Source organism: Pseudonaja textilis, chromosome 1 (assembly GCF_049901715.1).
Source record: "Pseudonaja textilis isolate UNSWEBS1 chromosome 1, rPseTex1.2, whole genome shotgun sequence".
Classification (NCBI taxonomy): Eukaryota; Metazoa; Chordata; class Lepidosauria; order Squamata; family Elapidae; genus Pseudonaja; species Pseudonaja textilis.
In genome coordinates this window covers 286,977,262-286,996,922 of record NC_141990.1, presented here as the reverse complement: position 1 = coordinate 286,996,922, position 19,661 = coordinate 286,977,262, and the positions used below count along the sequence as shown (strand labels likewise).

Here is a 19,661-nt window from a genome sequence, read left to right as displayed (position 1 = left end):
GAACTATACTTTCAGCTTCCCTCCAGTTAAGAATATTTCACCTGGCTTGTCTATCATGTTAAACTACAGTAAAAGGTTCGGTTGTGAGTGTGTTGTGAGAACTCAACAAACAAGGCATTGATGGCTCAGTGCTTTATACAACAAACCCCAGGCATTTTCCTGGTTGAGCAGACCACCTTCAGTTAATCATGGATTAGGTAAAACACTATGGAAATATATTTTAACTAGTCCTGGCTTATCTATTTTTTCACTTTGAACTGATACCAACTTCTACTGGTGATATAAGGATTTTTTTTCATTCCATATATTGTTTACATTTTTGTAAAGAAGCTTTTGTAAAGCAACTGAATTGAATACCTTATTTGGCCAAGAGTGATTAGACACAAAAATGTTGAATGAGAGCCAGTTTGTGGTACTGGTTAAAATACTGACCTAGAAAACAGGAGACTGCTGAGTTCTAGGGTTGCCTTGGCCATGAAAGCTGATTGGGTGTTTTTGGTCAGTCACTCTTTCCCAGCCCAAATCACCTCACAAGATTGCTGTTGTGGGGAAAATAGGAGGAGGAAGTAATATTAGATATGTTCCCTGCCTTGATTTACTTCTTAAAGTAATAGAGACACAATTTTAAAAAAATTAAAGACTTTCTTGTATTTTGTATAGCCTCAATCCTTCCAAATTATTTTTTCCTGCAAAAAAAATCTCATACTATTAAAGAATTACATCAAATTTTCTTTCTACAGTAGTTTTGTAATTCAGAGATATTTTCCATTTTTAAATTTTGGAGATACAGTACATTTACAGTACATTCTAGCTATTCCCCTCCACCCCCTTTTTTAATGGAGATGGTAGCTGTGAAAGACAATCTGTATTCAGAAGAATCACATTCTCAATGAAGTCCTGAATTATCAATTCCTTTACAGGTAGTCCTCGACTTATAACAAGTTCTCTTAATGACCGTTCAAAGTTATGGCACTGAAAAAAGAGACATGACCATTTTTCACACTTATGACCACTGCAGCATTTCTCAAGGTCAAGTGATTTACATTCGGATGTTTGACAATTGACTCAAATTTATGATGCTTGCAGTAAAACACCTTTTGCAACCTTCTGACAAGCAAAGTCAATGGGGAAACCAAATTCACTTAGCAATGGTGTTAGTAGTTTAACAACTGTTGTGGTTAACAAACGTGACAAGAATAGTCATGAAATGGACAATTAACAGATGTCTCACTTAGCAAGATAAATTTTGGGCTCATTTTAGGTCGTAAGTTGAGGGCTATCTGTTATATCCGTTACAAAAAAAAAAAACAACAACCGCGCGGCCGCATTCTAGTTAAAGCGTCGGCGAAGAGAGACTCAAGCGTCCCAGTTGAGCTTAACAAACCCGTAAACACTACAACTCCCAGAGTGCCATTGAATACCTCACTTCCTTCGGAGGCGGGGGTGTCATTCATCCTCAGCAACACAGGATTCGCAGAAGAGCGAGGAGAGCAACAAAATGGCGCTGACCAGGTGGGTAGGGGAGGGAAGAAGCGGGACTTCATTACGACACAGGGACAGGTTGTTGACTTGTTCCCGGATTTCGTGTTGTTGTTGTTTTTTTAAGAATATGCTGTAAGCCGAGATATATGCACATCGTGGTCTGCGGCAAAGTGGATGGATTACGGGAAGATTGCGTTAGGGAGGTCTGGGGTTGATCCGGGCACTTTTCTTTAGCGCTTATTTCACAGGCTGTTTAGGCCGGTCTGTTTTCCCCGCCCCCACTTTAGTGCCCTTAATAAGAATAATGAAATCCTTTCAGAAATGAAAGCCTCGGTCCACAAATAAATAAAGGTTTGGCCGACTATCCAGAAAAAGAAGGTGCAGGGTGGTCATCCCTTTTTTGCCCCCCTCCCCACCCAGTTAGTATCCGTAGGATGTGATTGATGGATCACTTCAAAGTTGAGATCTAAAATTGTTTTCACCTGGTAAGGATGGCATATAGGAGACTGCTCATCATTATGGCTTCCCTATGTGCAAATCGTTAGTTCCAGGTGGGATTGCAAGCCGCTGCTGGGGATAATAAGCAGAATGGGCCTTTTTTTTTTTTTTTTACATCAGCTATGCCCCAAACAATTTTTCATTTATTAACTTTATATCTTCAGTTTTAATTTAATTTTGTGGTATCTAAAGCACCCCTGTAAAGATACAGATACAGATTATCAGAGTTGGAAGGGACCTTGTAGGTCATCTAGTCCAACCCCCCACCCAAGTGGGAGACCCTACACCATTTCTGACAAATGGCAGTCCGAACTCTTCTTGAAAGTCTCAACTGATGACGCTCCCACAACTTCCAAGGGCAAGCTCAGTCTGTAAAGCTCTGAAGTAATTACTATTTGGAATAACTGAAATAGAACTTGAAGCTTCAGAGTTCCTAAAACACTCTAAAAACAAAACTGTTCAGAACTGAAGATGACTAAAGACAAAATGAATCTTTCCTCCATGGAGGCAGTTGCCAAAATTTTTGAACAATATTAAGCACTGTGGATATTTCATAGTGAAAGACAGAATTGTTTTTTAAACATATTTTTGTTAGAATAAAAGTCAAATGTTACAATGAAAGAGAGCAGTATTACATTTTTCCTCTGTTGGTTTAGTTTTTTGCCAGCACCAACCCAGTTGTCTCAGGACCAACTGGAATTGGAGGAGAGAGCAAGATCTCAAAGAGTGAGACAGACTGCGTTGGTCTCATCACGAAGGGAACCTCCTCCTTATGGTTATCGGAAAGGATGGATACCACGAATGTTGGAGGTAAATAATAGTTTGCATTCATTTAGCTACCAAGAATGGTTTTTCTCTTGAAAGATAGGTCTGGACTTCTGAATGCAATATGTAGATTTTATTTAAAATGCTTTTTTCTCCTAAAATCAGCTTATATGTTCCAAGTTCTCAATCCTTGAATTTGCTGTCTAGGTGCTTTTTGCTCAATTTTAATTGCTTTTTCCAATCTAAAATGTTTCATAATGTTTTTATGCTTTTTATTGTGAACCATAAAAGCATAATAATAACACAGTTAAAGGTACCAAATTAATTAATGCCCATTTTTGCTCGGTCCATTAATAACCATTTAAGATTGAACAATCTTTCTCAAGGACATCAGGGTGGAAGAAAGCTGTTCCAGAGGGAGGAGGACAAGGCATAGCCTCTGCATCCTAACCTCTCAAGGGATTTTAAGTACTTCTGTACAAAAAACTTCTATACTTCAATTTTTGCAAGCAAGCAAGCTTCTAAAGCTACTAAGGACATATGTTTGATCACCTGAGAAATAAAGTACAAGTAGTATTTCACTTACAATCATAATTGTGCTACAATTGTTGAACGAAGTGATCATTAAATGAGATGCCTCATGACTATTTTGCTTAGTGACCGCAACCCAGTTCTTCCTGTTGCAGTCATTAAGTGGATCACTGGAAAGTGGACCCAGGCCTTCCAGACACGGTGGGGCAGAGAGAGGACCCAGGCTTCTAACTACACCCAGGAGGCCTGGCCCCTCTTCTTACCCTAATGGGGAAACAATCACAAGAATGCTGCTGTTTGCTAGCATTTTCACCACATTTAAGATCCTCTGGTGCCCAAAGTTCTTTCCTTCCCGCCCCCCCATGCAAGAAGGGAGGAATGGACCTCAAATCTGAAGAAAATCACTAGAAAGCACCAGGATTCTGAGCCTTTCAGAAACCTGGTGTTCACTAGCATTTTTCCTTCTCCGGATAGAAAATAATAGCAAACATCACTACTTCTAAGGTAGTGTTTTTCCTCTTTGGAGCCTTTTGGAGGGGAGAGGGGGAATGCTAGTAAATATAGGCTATAATACTTGCAGTGTAAGATATCTGTATTTGTGGTTAAGCTCATTGTTTCAAAAGTATATACATGATTAATGTGTTCAGGATTACAGCATAGGATGTAACTGGCTATATAACCACTACACAATTTCAATCTAAACACATGGATTTTGGAGGAAAACATTTTCTACATATCAATGGGAAATCAGTTTTGAAACAAAATAACTTTCAGACACATGCTGGATGAGAGTAATACACAAAAAGCTGAAACAGTCTTGACTGTTCCAAAACATGGGATTTTAATTTCTATTTTTTAAATAAACCTTCAACTCGTTTTTTAAAATAAATTTTATTAATGAACAACAAACAGAAAAACATTAAAACAATGAGTGGTGCATACATAACAAAAAATACAAATTTACATATGTACATAAATATTAATCATCTTTGTTATAATTACTCCTTTTTTTAAACCAGTGGTAAAACTTCTCCCAAATTTTGTAATCATCAGATTCAGTCTTATCTTTTAATTCTTGACTTATTCTATCCATTTCCACGCACAACCAATTTTTTTTAATTATTTCCATCTCTTCCTTTCCATCTTTGGGCAAGAGCTAGTCTTGCGGCAAGTGGTGACATGAACTATTAGGTATATTATCTCCTTATTATATTTCCCCACAGTGATTCCCAATAGAAAAATTTCAGGTCTAAAATCTATTTTAATTTTACACATCTCTTCTAACCAGTTTCCAATTTTCAGCCAATATATTTGGACTTTTTCACATTTCCACCATACATGGTAGTATATTCCAATTTCTTTGTTGCATTTCCAGCATTTAGGGGATAATTTCGGGTACATTTTTGCTAATTTTGATGGTGGGATATGCATCAGTAAAACATTTTATGTAAATTTTCTTTATATGATGCCGCCAAAGTAATTTTCCCATTCCTGTCCCATAAAATTTGCCAATCTTCCAAATTTATACCACATCCAAAATCTCATCCAGGCCAGCATTGTTTCTTTCACCTTTTCCTCTTCCAATTTACATTCCAACAATACTTTGTAAAAATTTTTAATCAGTTTCTCATCCGTCCCTAATAATATTTTATCTAATTCTTTTTTCTGTCTACTAATACCCTATTCTTTCATATCTTTACTATACCTCAACTGTAATTGTAAATAGACCCACCATTCTATCTCAAGTCCCAAATCCTTCAACTCCTGTCTTGTTTTTAACTCACCCTTCTCATCTAATATGTCCTCATATGTAATGACCTGTCTTCGTCCAATAAATGTAGGTACATCAATGCTTCTAATGTAGATAGCCAAGTTGGTATTTCAAAATAGAATTGACATTTAGTTTTATTCCATGCATTTAGTAAGGTCTGCCTAATTTTATGCCTTTGAATATAGCCATGAATTTGGTGTTTATCCTGCCACAAAAAGGCATGCCACCCTGCCTGTAGATTATATCCTTCTAATTCTTTTGTTTTTAACACTTATCCAAACTTTAACCCAGGTCAGAATGGCCACTCTGTAATATATTTCCCAGTTCAGTAGGCCGAATCCTCCTCTTTCAGTAGCATCCTGCAACAATTTCAGTCTAATTCTGGGCTTTTTTTCCTGCCATATAAATTTTGATACTAGCTTATCCAATTGATCAAAAAAGTTTTTATCTAATTTTACCAGAGCGTTTTGGAATAAAAACAATAATTTTGGTAATATGTTCATTTTTATAGATACAATTCTCCTCATAAGGAAAAGTCTTAGGTTGCTCCATATCCTAAGATGTTCAGTTATTTTTTTGATTAGTGGGGTATGATTGTCCTCTTTGAGGGTTATACATTTTGTCGAAATTACAATTCCCAAATATTTAATTTTATTTGTCGTCTGGATGTCCATTATCATTGTTAAATTTTCTTTTTGTACATTTGTCATATTTTTGGTAAGTATTTTGGTTTTTTCCTTGTTAATTTTTAGCCCCACTACTTCACCAAATTACTCTAATTCCTCTATCAATTTTGGTCCCGAATTTTGCGGATCTTCTAAAATAAAAACCAATTTGTCAGTGAAGGCTTGTAATTTATATTCTTTATTTATTTTTAGTCCTTTTATTTCCAGTTCTTTCCTAATTATTCTTGTTAGTGCCTCCAAAGTAAAAATAAAAATGGTGATAATGGACATCCCTGCCTTGTTTCTTTATGTATCTCAAATTTATTTGTTGTATGGTCATTTATCAATATGCTAGCTTGTTGTTTATTATATATTGCTGATACTACATTTAGGAATTTTGCCCAAAATCCATATACTTAATTTGTTGCAGAACGAAACTCCATTTTACATTGTCCAAGGCTTTTTTAGCGTCGAGGAATAATAATGCTTCTTGTTCTCCACTACATTCTTCATAATAATCTATGATGTCTAAAATTGTCCTAATATTATTGCTAAGATGTCTATGTGGAAGGAAGCCATTTTGGTCTATGTGTATAAATTTATTTAGTATTTTCTTGAATCTTTCGGCTATTATAGTTACGAAAATTTTATAGTCCACATTTAATTGAGATATTGGCCTATAATTTCCTATCTTTGTTTGATCATTTTTTTCTTTTGGAATAATTGTAATCGTTGCTTCTTTCCACGATTCTGGAATCTTTGCCTTATCCAGGACTTTGTTAAATAATTTAAGCAATCTGTTGCCTAATATTTCTTGTTGAGTTTTGTATAATTCAGCAGGGAGTGCATCTGGGCCAGACGCCTTAATTACACTATTTTCTGCTCTTGTCCACAATCTGATCACATTCATTTTTATTTCTGTGTAGGATTTTGGAGATGGAGGTGCTTTTCCAGAAATCCATGTTGCTCAATATCCTCTGGATATGGGCAGAAAAAAGAAAATATCAAATGCATTAGCTGTACAGGTGGATGCCGAAGGAAAAATAAAATACGATGCTATAGCTCGGCAGGGACAATCAAAAGACAAGGTAATAGGACTCTCAAATGTTATGTTTAAAGTATAATTGCTTCAGTTTATTAAAATGTTTTTTTATGAAGGGTGAAGGTGCTCAGAAGAAAAAATGAAAACTTTTTTTTAGGTGTTGAAAGATTTGGAAAGGAATTCAGATCTTCCTCTTTTTTTTCTCTGAAGATGTTTTTATTTTTTTCCCTAGAAATGAAATCATGAAAAAATGAATAATGAAATATGCCCATATATTTTATTTTTAAACAATACAGGAAACTATTGTGAAACAACTATTGTGAAACAAATCAATATATGTTTGGAAGTATACCAATTCAAAAAAGTAACTATATTAATTTTTTAGAAGTTCTACATTTCTTCTCACATATCTGGCACTGCAGTATATTCAGGAAAATGGAATTATAATATTTTTCTGAATTGTTACACACTTTAAATATATATATATACTTAAAGCTCTTGGGTTTTCTGATTATTAGCTACACGTACCTAGAATAAAATTTATTTCTGAAAGCAAGTAGAAATATATTTGTCCACATACAGAATGGTCAAGGTTCATATTTCTTTTTCTATACCTAATTACTACATCTACCTATTACCTACATTGTTTTATTGGTTTGACTATTTTTGTGCTATCTAGAACTACAGATAGAAGAGACTTCTAGCCATGATTTTTAAAGTCTGTGTTGTCTGCTGTATTGATTGTGATTAATAAATGTTGATTACCTCAACAATGACTTTTGTTATTTGTTTTATATGGTTTTTATATTGTTTTTGAATTATATTTTTGTGTTTTCATGCATTTTTAATTGTGGATCATTTAGAATCATATATTAAGATGGGTGATTTTAAATTTGAAATATAAATAATCACTCACGTATAGAAATTAATTTAGAAATACGTTCCCTGTCAACATTTTACTTGTCTGTATCATACCATCATATATTAATATAGCATTTCAGTGTAGATTTTAAAGCAAAATAAATGCAGTACAATGGCTAATTCAGCAATATCTTGGGCTAGCTTATTAGTTTCTTCCATAAAGAAAAAGTATCTTTTGTGTTTAGAAAACTACATCATATTTGCAGATAATTTAGTGTTGCTTGGGATGACTTTTTTTATCCACAGTTAAATGGATATTGCAAGGCCTTTAATATCTATGAGTTTAGTAGGATCTGATCATGAACATAAAACAGAATGGGAAGCTTTGATAAATCAGGGTGACCTATAATAGTATACAATTGCATTTGTGATATGTGAAATAGATTTTATTACCTAGAAGTAGAGTGTGATTATCTTCTATTTAATTTTCTACACATAAATACTGCTTTTCTTTGTCATTCTCTCAATGATGCAAACTGTTTTTCCAATATTAAGAAAGCAAGAACATACCACAAGCTCATTGTCCATGCATGTGGACAGTGAACATGTGTTTTTCCTGCATAGATTGGGGCTCTGAAGTGGAAGAAAGACGTCACTATACAGGTGTAAGTAGTCCTCAACTTAAACCACAATTGGGACTGGAATTTTAGTTGCTAAGAGAAGCTATTATAAAGTAAGATATCATATGTCCACATCATTTAGCACTTGGCACTCCCAGCTGCTATTGTTAAGCAAGAATCACAGGCTGTTAAGTGGAGGAAGCCCTACATAAAGAACATGGGAATGCATCCAGGTTGATGGAGGCCCTAGGAGACCAAGCGCCGGCTGCACATGAGTTGGGTGTGTTGTAACACGGCATAAGTACAGAGAGATTGGAAAGGAAGCAGCGACTCCTGGAAGCAGCGACTCAGCTGCCGCAGCCTTGCCCAGCAATGAAATAAAAATAGATCACATTCTGGGAAGCGTCCAATACTAGGGAAGTCTCCACAGTGCAGGGGGTGGGCGGGGTGGACAGCCAACCTTCAGGAAGTAGGTTGTGAAGCAGCAACTCTCCCAGGAAGCATCAAATGCCTGGAAAGTCTCCACACTAAATGGCAAAGGTGCCATGTCAGGGAATTCCTGTCCCAATTGTCATAAGTCAAGGACTAAGACTACCTGTGAACTAAAGTACAGTACAAGGTTCTTTTTTTTTTTTGAAGTTTTATTTGGGTTTTCACAAAAAAAAACATAGTACAAATAAAACATCTTTTTTTGAAAATAGCATGGTCCCGGGTTACACTTCTTCATACAGACACAAACTCAATTTCATGCTCATTTTTGTGTTCTATTCCATATCTTATTACAGTTTTACATTTTCTACATAGTTTTTCCCCTCTTTTAATTTTCTCAGTTTTATTTTGATTATCTCATCTCAATTCAAATCATTATATTTATACTTTTGTCTGTCCTGTTTCAATTTCATATTATCTTTTCTCATTAAACAAATTTTCTCCTATAGTAGACTGGGGTATGACACCTTTATATCTTTTAATTTTATCCATTCAACTCTTATTTAAGCTTCAATGTATACCTTAAGGTTATAATATTCAATATAATACATAACTTCCAATCAAATTCTGTTTGGTAAATTCTTAAAATACACACTATGTTCTTAAAAAAAGATTATATGTATATAGTACAAGGTTCTAAGGTACAGTACAAGGTTATACAGTATTATCATAACACATGGAATTTATTTAGGTGTTTCGAAGCATTTTTCACAGGCCACTGGCTAATTCTAAACTGATTATTTACTTCCAGTTTATCACACTAAAGTCTATTTATTGACCTTATCTTAAAGAGTTGGTCTTATTTTAGTTATTCTACTGTATTTAGAACTTCCTTTTTCTAATGTTGGAAGAACATCTTTGCATTTTATTTCCTAGGATTAATTCATTATTTTGGTTTTGGAAGTAGATTTAGTTCTTTATGCATTGAGGTTCTTGTGAGTTTTATGGGCAATTACATTAAAAAACTGCTCTTTCATTTGGCTTTCTGAAATGTGATTCTATGGGTGCTTATTTTAGGAATTGTTAATTTTGGAAATTCTTGGATGAGAATTGGTAAATGTCTCCTATCCTAAATTATTATTAGGACTACAAGTCTCTTACTGCAGACAAATGAAGATTTAGAACACTCTAATGAGCAATATATACATATTTGAAAAAATGATTGTAGTTGTGATCAATCCAATAGAAGATAATATATATATAGCTCAGGGTCCTTGGTGCTCTTTAAGCTTGGTGGTTGCTTGTAGACATTTCATTACCCAACTAAGAAAGCAGCAGTGTAAGTGATATAAAGGTAACACGAGTGCAATTTGTGATACATAAAACAATCTAATGCCATCGCATGGGCAAAATATATTTTATTTTTAGAAATATTACATAAACAAATAAAAACATGATGATATAAAAAGTTTATATTGATGATAAAACTTGTTTAAACAGAAAAAAAATGTAGAAAGGCTTGAACAACTCAGAGGTCCAGATTGAAACTTTTAAAATAATTGTGAGAAATAACTGGTGCACAGATCAGGCAGCATTGTGGCATCAGTGGAACTAGCAATATAAGTGAGGCTTAGAGGCATTGTGTTATAATGAAAGTGGCTACAAAAACCTATGTGGTAGTGGCACTCCTTCCCATGGGCAGTGGATTGGTTGTTTTTCAAAAAACTTCAGTGGGCTCCACAAGACTGCATAAGATACAGCCTGCAGGGTACGTGTGCATAATTGATCTCCAGACCAAATAAAAACATACTGCTCCAATCCAAGAATAAGCCATCTTATCACAATCATAAAAGCTTGGAAAGTGGTTTAGATCAGGGGTCGCCAACCTTTTGGACCTCAGGGACCACCAAACTCATAATTTTAGATCCCAGGGACCACTAACTGGTTCTGTGGACGTGGCCTAATTTGTGGGTGTGGCTTGGTCATGTGACTGATTGGGCATGGCTTGTACGTAAATATTATAAAGATTTATATAAATATTGAATTTTTTATAAAAAAAGAGCAACTTTTACCCAAAAGTAGGCAAAGCAGGCAGATTGAGTTGCTCAGTGATCTATCTATGTGCCATCAGCTAGCTCTGTCTCTCAAATTTGCTTGCCACGAGTCTGCACTGAATTTGCTTGCAAGCAAACCATTAGTCCTAAGGGAGGTTCGGCTGTGCTTAAAAGCACAGCCGAAGATCTCTAAAGACTAGCTAGAAAGCAAGAAATCCAACCATTTCCTGCTTCCTAGCTAATCTAAATCTCCAGGCACAGCAGAACAGATGATGGTCAGAAAAAGGTAAAATAGCAATTTAGCAGGCAAGTTTACTGGGTAAGGAGTGAGTGAGCGGGGAGGGCTCACGTGGGCTGCGCAGCCTTGTGTTTCTGTGCAGCCTGGATTAATTGCTTTGGGGGCGGGGTTGCTCTGGGGGTGAGATTTCTCTGCGGCCCACCAAAATTTTCTCATGGCCCACCAGTTGGCGACCGCTGGTTTCTATTACCTTTTTCTCATTGAATTGTGTCCTTAGAGACTGCTGGAACAAGTCCCTGCTCTTTTCTTTTGCCAAATTACTGTATTTCTGCATCATAAAATGTAGATAAACAAGATAATGATAATTCTAAATGGAAAAGGTGTTTGATTACCAAAAACCAGAATTCAGGAAACTGTTATGTGTATTTCTCCTATCTAAAGCTAAGAGTACTATATAATAGTTTTTAATCTTATTCCGATAGTGTTAGATATTATGGAGCGTGTTCAATACTAGAAAAATAGTCCAGTTTTCTAAAAAGCTGCAGAGCCTTTTTTTTTTTTAATCTACAGTGTTCTTTAGTGATCTTTTTCGTGTTTCAGGTCATTTACAGCAAATACACAGACCTTGTTCCCAAAGAAGTTATGAATGTGGATGACCCTGAACTTCAAAGACCAGACGAGGAAGCTGTCAAAGAGGTATAGCTAGTGGTGATGCATGTAACTGATGGTAAAAAAGGTAAAGATTGTCCAGTCCCTGTCCAGTCAGGTCCAACTCTAAGGGGCAGTGCTCATCTGTGTTTCTTAGCTGAGGGCATGCACATTTTGTTCAAGTGTTTAATATATCATATATATTTGCAGCTTACAGAAAAGACACGAGTTGCACTGGAAAAGTCTGTCTCTCAAAAAATCGCAGCAGCAATGCCAGTCCGAGCAGCTGATAAACTAGCTCCAGCTCAGTATATTCGGTATTGTATTATTGTATTATTTACTTTTTGTATATATCTACAATATATATTCTCATGTGAAGACAGGAGCAATTACAGGATTAAAAAATTGCTGTCTAATTCATAATTAAGAGTATTTGGCTATAGAATTGTGTTGTTGTTCTTTGTGTTCATTTCTGGTAATGAATTTTTTTCTTGAAATATATAACGATCTTGTATTCTATAAAAGGTAAATAAGCACAATAATGTCTATGAAGCAGTAAGACCGTAAACTGGAAATGTTATTCTGTATATAGTCAATAAAATTGGATAGAATGTGGAATATCAAGCTTTGTTCTCTGTGTGACATAGCTTACATGTGGTACGATTGGCAGCCAATAAATTTGATAGATAAATGTACATGTGTACAGTTTAAAAGTACAGCAATGCTGAATTAAATTTATTTGCTACACATCTCGTAACAAAACGGGTAAACGTAATGAAAGTTTGTACTAACAAAACCTTTTTCTCACTTTGTCAGATACACACCATCACAGCAGGGAGTGGCATTCAATTCTGGTGCAAAACAGAGAGTTATCAGAATGGTGGAGATGCAAAAGGATCCCATGGAGCCCCCAAGATTCAAGTGGGTTTCAGAAATACTTCTTATTCAGAAATAAGAGTTTTTAATAAGTTCTAATGATGCTATGATTTTCACATATTAGGATTAATAAGAAAATTCCTCGTGGGCCACCATCACCCCCTGCTCCAGTAATGCATTCTCCCAGTAGAAAGGTAATGCTTTGACAGCTAGTTTCTTCCTCCAAGTTGTCTTTGTTTTCATGTTTATATTATTGTTTTTGTTGTTAATTTCACACACATTGGATAGGATAGTTATAATTGTAGCACACATCCACACTTCCCTTATGCAATCTACATTTTCTGTCCCACTCTAACTTAACCTCCTAGTGCTTGGGTGAAGATACAACTTTTAAACTGGGTCTCCCCTGAAGGTTAAAAGAGAGGAGACCTCCTGGATTTTGGAGAGAGGATGTTCCATAGGACTGGGCCTGCAGTATAAAAGACATGCTTCCAAAGGCCCATCAGAAGGCAAGGCTTAAGAGGATAACATGGCTTCCCTGTCCACTCTGCTGGGAAGGGAGATGATTATCATGGGATCTCATGCATGATTATTCTTGCCATATATACAGTATATAAAATAATACTATAGAGTTGGACAATCGGCAGAAAAAGTAAATAGTTCTGTAAATACTTCAGCACGGTGAGCACTTGCTTACATTCCTATCAACTGCTCAGATGGCGCAGTAAGCACTTTGCAGAAAGATAGCATGTTCTTTGAGCTGATACTTGCCAAAGTTGCTTTCAAAACGATCAATATTAGGAAAAACTATCAGGAGTGAGGATGCATGGAAATTCTCAGTTTGCAATTCAAAGTTGACCTAAATGGATTCCTCCTTAGACCTTGTGCTTCTAAGAAAGAATGTGTTTGGTTTTAAAAATTCCACCTTTGTACTTCAGATTATTGAAAAGTTATTTTATTCACTTTCCAAAAGATCTTCAAAACCAGTTTGTTGTAAATAGACAGTTGTTATAGTATTGTTGCTATAGTATTTAGAAATTTCCTTTCCATTGAGAAGAAAAAAAAACTTTTCTTTTTTCTGTGTAGATGACTGTAAAGGAGCAGCAAGAATGGAAAATTCCACCTTGTATTTCAAACTGGAAAAATGCAAAGGTAATTAATTTGTTACAATGACATAGCCTAAAGATAGCATCCTAAGAATCGCACTTGAAAATGAACAATTTGTATTACTTTGAAATAACTAGAACGGAGTAAACAAGCTACTTTTTTTAAAAAAAATTTGCTTGTTTTTCCCCATTAGTCTCATATTAGAATAACAACTTGGGTAGGGTAGGGCAACAATGTCAATTGCTAATCACTGAAAGTAGTTCCACAAATGGAGACTTGTTTAGTGTAATTATAGCACAATAGCGAAAGTATTTTAAATGTCTCCATAATAACAGTTCAAAATAAATATTTATTAAGCAGCATATAGACTAATTTTCCTGCCATTCCACTGAAATTAAAATTATGAACCTACTTTTGTAGTACAGATACTTTTTATGGTAATTAAATCTCTTTTCTCTTTTTATTGCAGGGTTACACTATCCCGTTAGACAAACGCCTGGCTGCAGATGGTAGAGGATTGCAGACTGTACACATTAATGAAAACTTTGCTAAATTGGCAGAAGCCCTTTACATTGCTGATAGAAAGGTCTGTTGTTTTTTCAGGCTACCCATCTCCACAATAAGATAGCTGCTCAATATTCTGTGTAGCCAAATTCTGGGATGTATCTGCATTTTTATACTATAATCCAAAGTGTAATGTAACATTGCTATCATAATTGCTTATATTCTAATTTTGTATAGGCTCGTGAGGCTGTAGAAATGCGGGCCCAGGTAGAACGCAAGATGGCACAGAAGGAAAAAGAGAAACATGAGGAGAAACTTCGGGAAATGGCCCAGAAGGCCAGGGAACGAAGAGCTGGAATCAAAACTCATATGGAAAAGGGTACCACTTTTCAAGTGCTTCATTTTGTAATATTTCAAATATTTTTTCTTAAACCAGTTGTTGAACAGTTAATCTTGTTGGGAAGATTGCAATGTATCAGCAGGAATGGTCTGTTTTATCTTATCAGTCTACCTCTTCATGTATACTGCTTTTTTGTGTACACGATTGCCACGTGATTGCATGTATGCTCATATAAAAATGAATTAAGAGAACCTGTAGTTCTAGAGCCAGATGCAACCAATCCATTCTATTTTGCCCCTTTGCATTCCCTCTCTACTCACAGTTGTTAAATTTCCTTCCCTTTTCAAGTGGGAAATAAAGGAAGGCTATATAAGCCCTAAAATCAAGTATGTATTAATTCCCAAAATAATTCTAGGTCCCATATGCTTTGTAGACATCAGTTTCCCCAAAAATATTAAATTGTTTGTCCCTTTGTCCCAAATATGTTGCCCATCCATGAAATAGTTACATTCCATAATTTAGTAATGTTCTCAAATATTAATCTTCAGTTATTTTTATTGAATAAATAACTTAATGAATGTCAATCACATTAAACATTATTGGGGAAGAAATATTTGACCACTTTTCAATTAACTTTATAATACCTTGTATCTCAAATTTATCTATAGAGGATGGTGAAGTTAGGGAGCGTGATGAAATCAGACATGACAGGCGAAAAGAAAGGCAGCATGACCGGAATCTTTCCAGAGCAGCCCCTGATAAAAGGTAAAATTGTTCAACTAATATATAGTTGACACCTTTCCTTGTACAACAAGAAAAAAATAATATGAAGATTAAAAACAACAATTGTCTCATAACTGTTCTCTCAGATTGTACTTCTTTGCCAGAATGATCCTTTATGTACTGCAATAATCTCTTCAGAAATGTTGAGACAATAGTATTGCCAGTGGTTCTTAAAATAATACAGAAAAACCAAACGTCTGTGTAGCATTGCATTATTACTTTATTACATTATCTCAAAAGAAGGACATTGCTAAGCACCTGACATTGTAAGATATAAAGTTCAAATTCTACACCTTGATATAAAAGCTGTGATGTTTTATCCAAAGAGCAGGACTAAAGTTCATTCTGAACATAAAACTTCTTTGATGCATCCTTTACATTTTCCTTCATTTTCATCCTTTATATTTACCAGGCAAATTTTAATTTATTTTTTTTATCTATACAAGATTGACTTTTTTCTAGCTGATTTTAAAATCAATTTGTGTAAAATAAATTTTTCCTATTTGCAGTTCACCCATTTCCTACTTAATAAACTAATTAGTAACTAGAAAATTTATACATGCTAATTGGCATCTAAATATACCTGGGGAACAAATATAATTTATAACCTGTAGTAATACACCTCTGGTCAATTTTTGCAGAAGATATAAGCAATAAAAGACTATTATATGGCCAAAAGATCAAATATATTCTAGATCGTAACTAGTACATTGCTAGTACAGCAAGAATAGTTGAATTGGGTTTTTTTGCCTATGTATTTCTTGACTCTTCTCCAGATAGATTTGGAATCCGGGAAAGATAGAAAAGAAGAGCAAAATGAAATCCCATAACTCTAGTCTAATCACTTTGCAATATAGCTCTCTGCCCATTTAGAAGGAAAAGTGAGGCTAACTGTTAATTATTATTAATAAGTGGCTAAGTGTAAATAATTGATATTATGTAACCTAGAAATGCAATATTGTTAAATTCAGGTCGAAACTACAGAGAAATGAGAACAGAGATATTAGCGAAGTCATTGCATTGGGCGTTCCTAATCCTCGAACATCCAATGAAATTCAATATGACCAGAGACTATTCAACCAAAATAAGGTAAGGAATTCCACAAGTACATAAAAGGGCCATTGGTATACTGAGTATCTTACATTTAATTCTTAAGGTAATTTGCTGTTGAGCCTGTGCTTAAATTCTGGTTAGCATTATACTTTCACAGGTAGTCTTCAATTTATGATCAAAATTGGAATGCAAAAGATTTGTATGAAAGCACACTGTGCCTTAGGATTTCCCCATTCTAGTATATGGTTGAAAGGGATTACAGGTAGTGCCTGTATTAATTAAATGGAACTGGCAACTCCACCACTAAGTGAAGTGGCCACTAAAAAGGAAATCGTGTGACTGCTTGGAAAGAGACAAGATTAGTGAAGTTTTGTTTGCCTAACCTATCAGTCTTCAGAAACCAAAAAAGAAAAGTGATTCTTTAAGAGAGATTTCTTTATTGTTCCTCGCCTAAGGATAGAATCTTGTCGAAGTATAGTATGCTACTTCTCCCTCCCCTTCAATAACATATACTCTGGAACTACTAGGGAGGAGCCATCTTCACTCTTTCTCTCAAACTATCCTGAGTTGTCTCTTGTTCCTCCTGTCTCCAATCTCTTCTCTTTTAAGGAGGTGGGGAGAAGAGCAAGTGATTCATTCACAGGAAATTTCCTTTGCTCTAGCTCTCCCCGCCCCCCAAGAGAAATTGGAGAGGGACTTCAAGTATCCCTTTTCCATTTGCTTTTCTACACATCAAAAGCAGGAAGACATGTTAGAAGCTGGCTGTGAAGCTCACAAATGATGATCATGTGACTGCAGGATGTTGTTCTAAATAGTTGATATTGTGATCACGTAACCAAGGGGATGCTGACAGTTATAACCTTGAGGACCTGTTCTGAGTCATCTTTTTCACTGCTGTCATAACTTCAACAGTTGTCAGAGAAGTGGTTGATAAGCAAGGATGACCTGTATATGTTAATGACATCTAGTTAGCTGTCACTTCTGACCATTATTTGTGGTCTTAATTTCTGTGGCCTTGAAAGTTTTTTGTTAGCTTCCCCACAGTTTACATTTATGTTCTTGTACAAAGCTATTATGTCTTCCTCTGAACTTTTTCTCATTTATTCATATCCTCCTGGAAGTGGAATCATCAGTGCTAAGTATAAAGGCTTTGAAGTTTTTTCTAATGCAACACAGAGCCATATTAGCAATTGTCTCGCTGTTGATTCATATTCAGTTGTTGTAAATTACTATACCCAAGCTCTTCTCAAATGTAGTGTTCCCAAGCCATAAATTCCCTACCTTATATCTTACACCCTGCATTTTTTTCTCCTAAACTAAATACTTGGTTACTGCTCTCCAACGACATAAGTGCAATATGCCAGCCCTTTGAGATTCTTTTCTATAGTACTATCCAAATATCAAGAGTTGACAATTAAAATGTCGCATGGAACCTTGTCAAAAACTTCACTGAAATTAAGCTTCTCTCCTTCATCCACATCTTACATTTTTTGTATGTTTTGCCTTTTTTTCATAGCCACTTTAAGAGGCAAGAGTGATTAAAAGAGTGAAAACAGGAAGGCTTATCATATGTGTAGTTATAAAGACTCCATAGTTCTCTGTTTGCTTTTTAGTAAGTTTATCCAGTCGGTAGGTCAATATCATGGTTGGTTTTTGAGATGGCTCACTTCTGGAATTTGTTTCTTGTTATCCTAACTATGTGAATTATTCCTATACTTGACAGGGCATGGACAGTGGCTTTGCAGGAGGAGAAGATGAAATTTATAATGTCTACGATCAGCCCTGGAGAAGTGGTAAAGACATGGCCCAAAATATATACAGACCAAGTAAAAATGTGGATAAGGACATGTATGGTGATGATTTGGAAACAAGAATAAAAAGTACTAACAGGTAGGGAAATTAATGTGAATCTCAGTGATTGGATTTTTACAAGAAATATATTACATTTTCTGCTTTCTTGCCTCTTCCAGGTTTGTTCCTGATAAGGAATTTTCTGGCTCAGATCGTAGACAAAGAGGAAGAGAAGGACCAGTTCAATTTGAGGAAGATCCTTTTGGTCTAGACAAATTTTTGGAGGAGGCAAAACAGCACGGGGGCTCTAAAAGACCTTCTGATAGCAACCGCCCTAAAGAACATGATCATGAAGGCAAAAAAAGGAGGAAAGAGTAAAAAACTGATTTCTCTCTGACTGCTGAGACTGGATTCAGGGCTTTAACTAGCTCTGTACTGAAAATAATGTACCATGAGCGTTCAAAGGCAACATTTCCCTATGGAATAGAGGAGAAAAGAAAAAGCAGATTGCTGAATAACATAGGTTCTGTATCTTGGTTTCTAAGTATGTTCATCTTTTGTTTCAACAGACAAGGAATGATGTATTCTTTACTTTAAAATGTTATTCCAGGAATATTCTCTTGTATATAATTTTCTCTATTTCTGCTATGTATTGTACTTGAAATAAGGGAAGAGTACTAACTGATTTGCTCTGATGTAACTATCCAGTTCCATTTAATCTGAAAGGAGCAGTTGCACTCAATTAACTAAGATGAATATATACATACCGAAGTTTATTTTAATTTCTTTACATAGCAATTAAATAAAGGCTCCTTCCTTTTAATTGGTATTAGCAAATATTTCATCTTGTTTTTTCTTGACGTTTAACTTCAAGCTGAAAGATAAGACAAAAAAAAACAACTCAATACCCATTTTCAATTTTTTAACCAAAAAATCTGGGCCATGTATTAATATTTTCAATATAGTCTGCATTATCTATGCAGATTACTACTGTGTACCTTTCAGACATCGATCTACATTGAACGTAAGTTACCCCTACTGCAGTGTACTTTTAGAGAGGCATGTGATAAGGACCATTTATCTTGTCCCATGCACAGAAGAAATGCCATAGCTGAATTTATAAGACCTATCCCAACATTTGGAGCTTCTTTGTTGTAAATTTTTAGCAAGACAAATTTTGGATTGTCTTGCAGAACAAGTGAAGGAAGGCAGCTACATTCTGTGCCCTTTCTCCTTTTTTCATACCTACATGTTCTTTCCTCTGATCATTGAAGTACCAGTCTCTTCCTCTTCTTTGATTGCTGCAACAACTTTACATGAATTCAAGCATTACAATGTCTATACTCCAGCCAGCATGTCACTTCTTTCTACCAACTGTCCCAGTGTCTTTTTTCTGTTTGCTATTGCCTTGTATCACTGGATTTTCGTTTTCTTTGCTGTCTCCCATCTCAGAATGTACATTTTGATTCTAGCATGTACAGTCCATGCACGAAATGCTTTGCATATCCTGCTTTTAACTGTTACTTAATTGTAGAAACTGGTTTTTTAAAATATGTATAAGTAACAGAATAAAGAAGCTTTCTTTGAAATAAACAGAGGCATT

The 19,661-nt window shown here is 35.3% G+C and overlaps 2 protein-coding genes across 2 annotated transcripts in view; one reads left to right on the top strand and one right to left on the bottom strand.

The window, feature by feature from the left end:
- Positions 1-1,473: 1,473 nt before the first annotated feature.
- On the top strand, positions 1,474-19,651 carry SNW1 (SNW domain containing 1). Its single transcript, XM_026712499.2, has 14 exons — positions 1,474-1,512; positions 2,637-2,790; positions 6,639-6,800; positions 11,557-11,652; positions 11,815-11,921; positions 12,421-12,525; positions 12,605-12,674; positions 13,567-13,632; positions 14,057-14,173; positions 14,329-14,470; positions 15,100-15,196; positions 16,186-16,303; positions 17,991-18,157; positions 18,238-19,651. The coding sequence occupies exons 1-14, from the start codon at positions 1,499-1,501 to the stop codon at positions 18,434-18,436; spliced, it is 1,614 nt and encodes a 537-aa protein (XP_026568284.1). The 5' UTR covers positions 1,474-1,498; the 3' UTR covers positions 18,437-19,651.
- The window catches only part of SLIRP (SRA stem-loop interacting RNA binding protein), a 6,353-nt gene continuing 5,497 nt past the window's right edge, over positions 18,806-19,661 (bottom strand). The window contains 2 exon segments of the mRNA XM_026712525.2: positions 18,806-18,908; positions 18,910-18,932. Coding sequence (XP_026568310.2) covers positions 18,878-18,908; positions 18,910-18,932 — 54 coding nt within the window. The 3' untranslated portion in view covers positions 18,806-18,877.

Excerpts from the sequence above, each read along its gene's own strand:
- SNW1 (XM_026712499.2), top strand. Across the intron at positions 12,526-12,604 it reads ATGGAGCCCCCAAGATTCAA|GATTAATAAGAAAATTCCTC; the intron begins GTGGGTTTCAGA and ends TTCACATATTAG. Across the intron at positions 16,304-17,990 it reads GACTATTCAACCAAAATAAG|GGCATGGACAGTGGCTTTGC; the intron begins GTAAGGAATTCC and ends TATACTTGACAG.